The sequence below is a fragment of the Centruroides sculpturatus genome, unplaced genomic scaffold, assembly GCF_000671375.1.
Source record: "Centruroides sculpturatus isolate CEXI.00-Female unplaced genomic scaffold, Cexi_2.0 scaffold543, whole genome shotgun sequence".
Lineage (NCBI taxonomy): Eukaryota > Metazoa > Arthropoda > Arachnida > Scorpiones > Buthidae > Centruroides > Centruroides sculpturatus.
The window spans coordinates 288729-299787 of record NW_019384952.1 but is presented as its reverse complement, the minus strand read 5'-3'; the positions used below and the strand labels follow the sequence as shown (position 1 = coordinate 299787).

The window sequence follows — 11059 nt, the reverse complement described above, 5'->3', positions numbered from 1 at the left end:
AGTCGAAGTGACTGTTGATAAAAATATTATGGAAAGATTAAGAAGGATTAAATTTTATGAAATGACTCTGAAAGTTATCTAAAGAATAAGAAAATACTATATTTTAAATATAATTATATATCTTTTATCTCTTTACTTTGTTCACATTTATGGAAAGATAAATGCTCGATTCTTTATATCTCTTTATTTAAATATTGTAGTTCTTTAACTAAAGCACTATTTTCGGATGTAACTGGAATTAAAGGATAGATTATGAACGTCCATGTTTCGCTCGAGCGGAAAGCGTTTCTAAACTATGATGCAGCGACGTGTAGCGATAGCTGCTCGTGACGTCATTTACGCTGCACTCTCGCTGCATAAAGAAACGCAGCCTTTCTGAACTGGAAACCAAGTAGAGAGTTGCTTGGAATGTTCTTTTGGTGTACCATGCATGTTTTAAAGTGATTCAAAAAATTCTTGCAATATAATTCTGCAATTTTTTCCCACTGCAGTAATGCTAATATCATGATTTTTGTATCACCCACCTCTAACAGTAAAATGAGGTACTATTGTAAGCCTACCATATATAAACTGAGTGATCATGCCTTTCTCTTTAGAAATTTTACAAATAACATACTGGTTACATCATCCAAATAAAATATATTTCCAATACAGTATATGTGTATATCTGTATATCTAAATTAAATATACAAATGGAAAAAGTTTAATTTGAAAAATTCAGATAATATAAATGCCAGTATATTTGCTTGATTTGCATAAAATTTAAATTTCATTCTAAAATATTCTTTTTCCTGACATTTAAAATTAACTACATAAATTTAAGATATTAGAATCATCAGACTAGACTGACATGTCTACATAATGATAAAATTTGTCCAATCATTAATAAAATTTCTAACCTAATTACATTAAAAGTAATCTAATAAAAATGGAACCTTATTTTTTCCTTTCATATAAAGAACAAAGTTTTTTATTACATTTTATATTAAATGATTAATCACCAATTAAAAAATTATAAAATTGAATTGGGCAAACCACTTTAAATAAAAATTTAATATCATTTCTTTCTTAATACTTAATCATCATGGTTTGACATATACATTCATCTGTGCACTAAAACATAAAATTGTAGATTAAATCCTTGCAACTCTTAAACAGAAAACATTCAGGCTTCCAGCTGGGAAATATATATCAAAATATTTATATTCTCTTATAAGCATTTATTACAAAATGAAACTTTAAAAAAGTATTATTCACATATTTTTGTTTGTTGTAAATAAATAAAAATTATTAAAAAATAATAAAATGCAAAAACAGGAAACTAAAATCTAATTGTGGTAACTTACCACTCTAATTTGATGATACTGTTCAAACTACTTCTATATTCAATTACTATAATTGCAAAGAAAAAAATGAAGTTTAGGGGGAGGTTAGAATAATTAGAGAGCACAATTCTTATATGAGAAGAAGTAACTATTATTATTATTGCTAATACATGCTATTAGTTTATATCATGCCAGAAAAACAAAAACTACAGGGAATAAATAATAAGTTTACATGCAATAAAAAAACTATGTTAGTTTTTGATATCCTATTTTATATTATTATTCTCTCAGTTCAACTAATAAATTTACTATTTACGTATTTTAAAATGTTAATGAAAATATTGTTAGAATATAACTTTGTGTAATTAATTGATTAGTATTTTTAGAATTATTAATTTTACTATTATTATAATCTTACTATTTTAATTATTATTTGGTCTGAAGCTATTATTTTATTATGAAATACATATTATGAAAATATTAGTTATATAATTATTGTGAATAAACAAATTTCCTTTAAATCTACATTGACATTATATGATGGAGCTCTACTACATGAGGTTAAATTAGATGGGATGTAATATTATGATTAAAATGGCAAGTGTATTAAATATGATAATTTTTCATTTGTCATGAATTATAAGTTTGAATGAGAAAATGATATGTTTAAATAATCTTTAATTTGCATTGAGAAATAGAAATTTTTATCTAAAAATAATAGCACAGAAACAAACCATATTCTGTGCATAAGATAAATATTTGACAGAAAAATCACCACCAGTTGATATATAACTGTTTTAAATAAAATCAAATTCAGTTTGATTCAGTTGAAGTAACTATATTTTTAAATAAAATAAAGTTACATACAATTTTGTTTTAGAGAAAAAAGTAAGTTTTAATTTAAAAAATTTTTTATTTTAAAATTATAAAAGAATCATGATAATGGTTTCTAATATATAACAAATTTTGTAATTTCAAGTTAAATCTTAAATGTTATTGTATTTGATATGATTAAATATTATATATACATATCTAGCTCATACAATCTACACAGAAATTAAATAATAAATATTGGATTTGAAGATAAACATGTTGATTTTAAGTTCAGTTAAAAAGAAGAATAGAAATTAGTTTCTGCCATAAAGATAGAGAAAAGACAAAAATCATTTCCTTGTTTTAAAAGTAATATTTTTTTGCACAATATATCCATAAAACAATAATAATTGCTGTTTAGAAATGTTTGCATAGTTTGTATAAACAAATAAATTATTCTAACAAATACAAATTGTATTTGTAAGGATAATTTACTTCTTATGCAAATAAAATACATAACTTTAAACAGAAATTTTAATTGTGCAATTAATTGATTTTTAATGCTAATTTTCTGACTTTTAATAAGTTTACCATGAAATATAAATCAAAGATCTGTCTCAATTATGAGTGAAGGAGATTGCTGTTAAAAGAATAAGCAATTTAAATTATTCAAGAGATTAGGATTTTATTAATACATTATAATAAAATATAATTGTATTTATATACAGTATACTGGATGTATACAATTATATTTTATTATAACATTATACAATTATGTTATATATACAGATGGTTCATTTTAATTAATTCACTGGAATATTTCAAAAAATATATATATTCTACAAAAAATAAAGTATGGAATTAAAAATCAAACTTCAAGGAAGCCTCAAGAGAAGACTGTCAGTTTCATCATAGATGGCACTAAAATTGGTGAAAAAGGGTCAACTTCATTTATTAAATAGAAACCTTAATTTCTTATTGCATATTATGATTCTACATCAAAAATAAACAAACTTTTACCTAAAACATTTTATTTTTGAAAGCTACACTTATCAGAAGTTATGAGCATTTGAAGTTTTATGCAGCCACCACAAGAATCTGTAGCTATCTGTGAAGCCTATTGAAAAAAGGAAGAAAAAAGTCATTAAGAAACTACATTATTTGATGGAATAATTCCTTTTTTTCAAATAATGAACTGATATAAAAACTAGTCCCACAGTGTGTTAAAGCCATCAAACTTGTAGTAAAGAGAAGATTGTGATCTTGATTCCACCCAATAGTAATAAGTTTCCTAATGACTTTTTAAAGCATTTTTCTTTCTTTTTCAATGGATTTCACAGATATCTACAGATTCATGTGTGCACCATGTGGCAACTGCATAAAACTTCAAATGCTCACAACTTCTGATAACTGCATCTTTCGAATAAGTGCTTTAGATAAAAGTTGGTTTATTTTTGATGTAGAATCATAGTATGCAATAAGAAATGAAGGTTTCTATTTAATAAATGAAGTTGACCCTTTTTCACTGATTTTAGTACCATCTATGATGAAACTGACAGTCCTCTCTTGAGGCCTCCTTGAAGTTTGATTTTTGATTCCATACTTTATTTTTTGTAGAATGTGCATTTTTTGAAATATTCCAGTAGATTGTTTAATTAAAATATACCACCCTATATATATATATATATATATATACAATATTGTATAGTCTATTGTCAATATATTATTATTTTATCTAATAACAACAACTTGTAATGCCAAACAATCTGCCAAACAATCTGCTATTTTCAGGCTATGTCAGTGATTAATTACTAATTAATTTGACTAAAGATAGGCAGATATGCCTTAATTAGTAGCTAATCATTAACATAGTCCAAAAAGAGTCCAATAATTTAGCAGATAATCTGGCATTATTATTTAATCATTACAAAATGCAAAGTTTAAAAGTTATTTCAAATCTAGAAATGAAAGAATTCAAACTATTTTTTCTATATAGAAGCAATATACTGTATTTCATTATTTTATATGTAAAGTTTCTCTTCCAGGAGTGAAAATCCATATTTACTAAACATTTTCAGAATTATTGATTTGGTGATGAATAGATAAATAATAATAAAATGAAGATGGAAAGATTTTAAATTACTGTATATAAGATCATTATTGCTAATTTATACAGATTAAAAATTCCTTTTCACAATTTTCTGAGATATTATGAATTTGTTTAATATCTCAAAATAATCAATAGTAATAACTATTGATAACTATAGTAATAACTATTGATTATTTTGATTGATAATAAATATCCTGAAAATGTTTAATATTTAATACAGGAAGACTGAATCCTAAGGAAGAAAATCATTTCTTTCTTGTCAAATAAGAAATTTCCTGTTCTTTCTTTTAAATATTTTATTTTTTATACTATTTTTAGAATATCATAACTAAATTATCAAAAATAAGTATAAACAAAATCATAAATTGAAAGAGATATAGAGAAAAAAAGAGAAAGAAATAAAAACACAGAATAATGAGAGATGTTATGCTTTGATTTTGAATCTCTTTTAAATTTAATCCTTGAAAAGCTAAATATAATAATTTACACAAATTATGTTATCTTATATCAGCTACAAAGGATTCTAATGTAAATAGTCTGATAAATGAGGAATGTTTTGAATTTTAATGCTGCTATTTACTAATATATTTATATTAAAATAACTACAAAAATCTGGAATGTAAACAGTATTCAATTGTAATGATAATAATAAATATCTAATAAATAATGAAAATTTAAATTAATTAAGAATGGGCAAAACAGAAAATTCAAACTCTCAAAACTATAACATTAATGGTTTTTACATTTTTTTTATTTGTAAATTTACTAAACCCAATGAATTAATTTCAAATTTATTGTTATATGTATAAAAAGGAAAAATATCAATACTAAAAAATAGTAATAATTCAATAAATTACTGAATGTAAGGGAACATATTTCATATGTAAGAAATGGACAGGGTGGGGGGAAAAAGTCACTTAACACCATTGCTACAGTATATATAATGCACTCAAAGTTAATTCGCTAATGTCAGGAACACATTAGACCGAGGAGAAAACAGTATGATGTGTGTTACACACATGGCCGCCATATTGAATGCAACTCCAAAACTGTAAATGGGAAGGGGGCAGTAGCATGCCGTCCATAGAAGCTGTGGAAACACCGCTTTCCTTGTATTTTCTAAAATATACATATTGTACATATACATAAATACATAAAATATTTTCATATTTTAATATACTTTGAATTAATTAAAATTAATATTTTATTATAACTGGATTATGTATCTTATTACAAATTTCTATACATGTGAAAAAAATTATAAGATTGTTACTGTATATTCAAATATAAATTCGTATATGCATATTCCCAATGGACGCACTGTATTGTTGAATATGGGACAGCTTTCATGGTGAAAATATTTGAATTGTGTGAAGCAGCCAGATTATACACATTTGTGTATGTGCTTTACAGAGCACCAACCTCATGCGGTTTAGCTTGTGGATGCTACACAGCAAAATATCGTATAATGTTCAAATGATTCTATCCAGAGCTGGCACAGCTGACCTATCATCATATCTCACCACTCGCCACTAGAAGGGGTCATGTGACACATCATTTAGGGTCAGAATTTCAGAAGGAATTGATTGCTGAAAGATTTTATTGACCTAACTCAAACAGTTACAGAATTATCCATGTTACATGATGTGCTCAATGTACTTTGGGTACATTTTTTATTCTGTAGCAGGGGTGTTAACAGACTTTCTTTCCCACCCTGTACTAAAACAGAGATTGCAGAAATTAGAAGGCAGTTAATCTCAATAACATATATATTTGGTCTTAATTTTCTATTTAAATTTCCACTGATTGTAAAAATTTTATACAGTGCTATATATTCATAAATTATATAACATTTAATATATAGCATATATACAAAGTGGTTATAATTAAATTGACAGTACTCAGAGTGATGTATAGAAAAATCTACATGACATAATGAAAATTGATGGTTATCTTTAATAAGATCATGGGGAAGAGAATTTACAAATAAAAAAAATTAGTTAATTTTTGTGCCACCAAGTGGCATTGGTTCACTAAAACATGTACAATCTGCTAATTTCTTGTGATATTTCAGTCAGTCATAATTCAGATGTGATATTTCAGTCAGTCAACATTCAGATGTGACCGTCTTAATGTGCATCACATTAAGACGGTCACATCTCAAGATCCCATGTGATCAGTGAATGAAGCTTGTTATATAGATCTATAAATCGTACTATGAATCTATTGTCTGGTGTCAGTAATATATACATTGCACAAATGTTTTCAGGTTCCTCCAGAGTCTTGCTTCAGGTGAATCTCACTACTTTGTTGATGGTACACAATCAAAATAAATAAATAAATAAAAATTTGAATGTCTGTTAAAAAATGACATTTAACAGACATTTAACATTTATTCATGGCTCTCTACATCTCTGTCAATATATGCAGCTGACCCAGATTTAGAGGTGCACTTACAACAAAATAGCATCCTAATAATGCAATGCACTGACTGGCTTAAATATTTAGAAGCCTAAGAAATTTTAAAGCAAACATAAACAGCACATGTATCAATCACATGGAGGAACCTTTTCTATCTGCAGCTTGGCAGGTCCTTTACAAACAGTAGGACCTCTTGTGCATACACATACTGATGCTTGGCATTTTGTTCTGTTTTTCGTACTCTTAAAGCAGATGCTCCAACACATTCTGTTTGTTTTAAATTAGTTCATTTTTTAACAGACATTCGAATTTTTATTTTTTTGTGATGTGTTCTATCAATGAAACAGCAAGATCCACCTGAAGCAGGGCTCTGGAAGAGTTTGAAAATATTTGTGGAGTATATATATTACTGACACCAGACAATAGGTTTATAGTGCAATTTAAATGTCACCTGATGTAGAATGTTCTTTTTTGTGTTATATAGATCTTCTCCATTCCAAGATTATCCTGGCTTTGCAGGAAATAAATTGCCTAGCCTGCATAATCTTCATGCTAGATGGAGCCAACAGTTGTGTTGCTGACATGCAATATGGATAAGACTCCACAATGCACATACGGTCATAAGATGTTGCATACCATATTTGGAGAGGACAGATTAATTTATCAAATGTTTTCTAATGCTTTTGATCACAATGTTCTCCTAATCTAAACTTTGTGATTTTTGGTTATGGGGTTATTTGAAAATCCAAGTTTACAAATATAAATATTAATTAAATAAATTTTATGAATTATCAGTTTTCTTTAATTGCCTTCTTATTAGTTTTTATGGCATTGATACAAGTTGTTTTATTATTATTATTTTTTCCTAGAACTTATTATATAATATTAAATTTACAAATTATAATATATTTTTATTTTATTATTGTTAAAAAGTTATATTATAAATTATTCTTAGCTTTTATCATTATTTGTTAATTTGAAATTAACATTAACATTATTTATTAATCTGAAATATAAAGTTTTAAAATTATTATATAATTTATGCATAGTTTATAAAGATTATTATTAAATTATAACATAAAAAAATGCATTTTTCAATTAAATCAACTCACGTCCCACATATTTGAATTCCATTCATCAAATATTGCTATGAATGTAGCTGGCTCTTCTCCTTGTTTAATTGTTATAATAACAGTGTTGTCTAAAGTACGTTCTGTGGGATCAGTTTTAATATAATCCTATAAATAAATAAATTTTTATTATTATTTATTTTAAAATAATTTGAAATTTATACAATTGTAATTCTAAATATTGTCATTGTTATTTATTAAAATATTTATAAAATTATTATTATATGCAATATCTAAGCCCAGTAACTTTTTATAATGAGTTAGAATTAAATATAGTCATAACTAATTCCTGGATACATGTGCATGTTTTTTCTTAACTGCTATGATGTTAGAACCCTGATATTAATTATGATTTGGGTCCAAGTGGATCAAATTAAATTTGTCCAAAAATGGATATTTTATATACTTTTTAAAAACACACAAAATATGTTCTTACAATTTTTACTGCATATTTCACAGATTTGACAATTTTGGGACTAAGTGCTTGTTTGTAAAACTGCAAGTGCTAATTTTAACAAATGATCTATAGTCAATTTCTGCTAACTGTGCAGTGAATCTTTTTTATGCATGTACAGTACATTACAGTTTATGTGCAAAATATCATTTTATAAACAATTTTATAAACAAGTGCACAAAATTCAAATGTTTTGAATTTGAATAATTTAACTTGCATTCTTTTAAAGTTCCACAAATTAACACATTTTTGCATTGCCAAGGAAACATTTCTTATTTTTCAAATTTTTATAATCTTTCAAATGAATTGAAGTCAAATTATTGTAAATATTATATTTATTAATTTAATCCACTCAAATACAAACATCTGAAAATTGTATATATAGAAATAAATCAATAATGATTGATTAGATAGCATAATAAGTTATAAAATTTTATGTGATATAATAGACATTAGTAAGAAATACTCATTGACAGAAGTAGTATGCATTTCAACCTACAGATTTTACTGTATATTACTGGTACTTTTAACATGAAAAATGCATATTACAGGTGTTTTAATGTGCATGTAGCAGTTATATAAATCAGGCAGTTTTATGTGGATATGTGCACATGTCTTGGGATTAAATGCATATAAATCCAGCCCTAAGCCATAATAAAATATTGAATAAATAAAATATCATGCGGCCCTTGAACACAGCGTTTTTAAATTCCCTCTCACCATAGCTTACCCCTTAATTTATTTAAGATACGTAGATGATATTCTTTTGGTGTGGCAGGATCATCACTTAAAACATCACTTATCAAAGATGTATTCCTCTATACACTTCACTTGGGAGAAGGAAGTTGAGAGAAAAATCACTTTCTTGGACTTGCACATTCACAAATCCCAGGAAGGCTTGGAGTTTTCCGTTATCACAAGTTTGGCAATATCCCACCCATAATACTGGCCACAGCCTGTCAACCACAGCAATATGTTAATGCAGCCATAGCTCCCTTGATCAGATGGGCATTCTTACTACCATCGACACAACATCTTATCAATACTGAACTGGAAGCTGTCCGCACAGCAGTATACGTGGTGGGATTTAGTTCTTCCAAATACATCCATGTCAAAAACAGCATTATACAGTCCCTCTTCCCTGCCACCACATTGCGCAGACCAAGGGATTGGACAATGTTCCGTCCCTCACTCCCATACTGTGGACGCTTCACAGCCCGGATCTGACGGATCTTTAGGCAGAATGGTTTTTGTTTACCCATTGCCCCATGACCATGTCTGCGACAAATCTTGTGTAATGATAGAGATGCTACTTCCACCCTGGAATAATCTGGTGTATACTCCGTTCCCCTGCAGAATCCAATATCAGGACTATGCACCTATTACATAGGAGTGACTACCAGAATGCTGGCTACTTGCGTATCTGAACACCAACGTTCGGTGGCACTTGGCAATTGCGACACTAAACTTTCCAAATTGGTGATACAACAACACCACATAGCGCTTTGGAATCAGGTGGCAATACTCAAACACTGTGATGAAGGGAGCTTGCTATATATTTGGGAGGCCCTCCTCACAAAACTGCTCTCCCTATGCAACTCCCTTACTCTCAACTTACAGACATCTGGATTAATTTATACAGACATTTAAAAAACAATAATAATTCTACACTCATTTCCCGCACCTCCTATGTGGTTCAAGGCACATATGTGTCGGCCTCTTTATGTGCATATTTTTATATGTTACATGTGTTTTATGTATTTTAAATTATGTCCCACATTTTTATATTTAAATTTTAACATAAACTTGCACTTATGGCTCTATCTCGATTGGCTTCTATGCTGTCTTTGTTAAGGCGCATGCATGCCAATTTTATATGTGTTTACAAAATGTTTTTAATTTAAAGTCTAAAATTTACTTGTTCTTAATAGCCATTCTAATTGGCTCTTATGTTATGCATGTTAAGGTGCATGGGCACCAATTTTTTGCATTTACAAAAAAAAGGCTTCTTAATTTCCATGATCTTAATTAACAGCCATTCCAATCGGGGTTTATTTGTTTTAAGACACATGCGCGCCAATTTTAAATGTTTTTAATTCTAAAATTTAAATCTTATTATTTTTTAATAGTTATGTTCCAAAAACGGCTAATATCGTTAATGCTTAAATTTAAATGTTTTGTTTGAATTCTCTATTCGATTTTGAATTGCCTGAGGATGACGTACATATTTACGTTGGAAGCGCTTGCAAGATTAAAATATTTCTTTTAATTCTCTTTAACGCCTCCTAGTCTGAAGTTTTTAATTGAGTTAAAATATTGAACTAAGATTATTAACACAATAACTGAAAATTTTTATTGTAAAAAAATATATGCATCATAATAATTCTGTAGTAAAAACCTACTTCTGCCATTTTTAATGACTGTGATTTTTCATCTTCACTGGCACCTTTTCCTATCCAGATAAATATTTCATCACCAGAATCAAGAACCATAACATCATCTTCAGCTAAATCCTATGAAAATGTGAATGTCAGAATTATAACAAAAATATTTTATACATTTTATTATAGCAGTTTTAATTTTGATTATTTTAAAATTGTTATAAGATTATTAAAAATAAATGAATATCTAAAAGATGTAACTGTTTCAAAATAAATACAACAGCTGAAACCACATCATACTATCTTTAATACATATTTTGATTTTTTTCTATCATATTATCTTATATAAATTTTTGGTTATTCACTTGTGTTTCTTTAATTATCTTACATTTCTGTTAATATAAATTCCCATAGCATTTATTAAT

At 27.3% G+C, this 11059-nt stretch overlaps 1 protein-coding gene across 5 annotated transcripts in view; it reads right to left on the bottom strand.

Moving 5' to 3' along the window:
- LOC111632284 (gelsolin, cytoplasmic-like) overlaps nucleotides 1-11059 on the bottom strand; it is an 89141-nt gene that overhangs the window by 2867 nt on the left and 75215 nt on the right. For 3 of the 5 annotated variants that reach the window (XM_023376680.1, XM_023376677.1, XM_023376678.1), the window contains 2 exons: nucleotides 10656-10766; nucleotides 7782-7907 (listed from right to left, as the gene is read on the bottom strand). In XM_023376680.1, the coding sequence (XP_023232448.1) occupies nucleotides 7782-7907; nucleotides 10656-10766 (237 nt within the window). Of the gene's footprint in view, nucleotides 1-1346; nucleotides 1393-7781; nucleotides 7908-10655; nucleotides 10767-11059 lie in introns of all 5 variants that reach the window. The other 2 variants (XR_002757834.1, XM_023376679.1) reach the window with 1 other exon arrangement.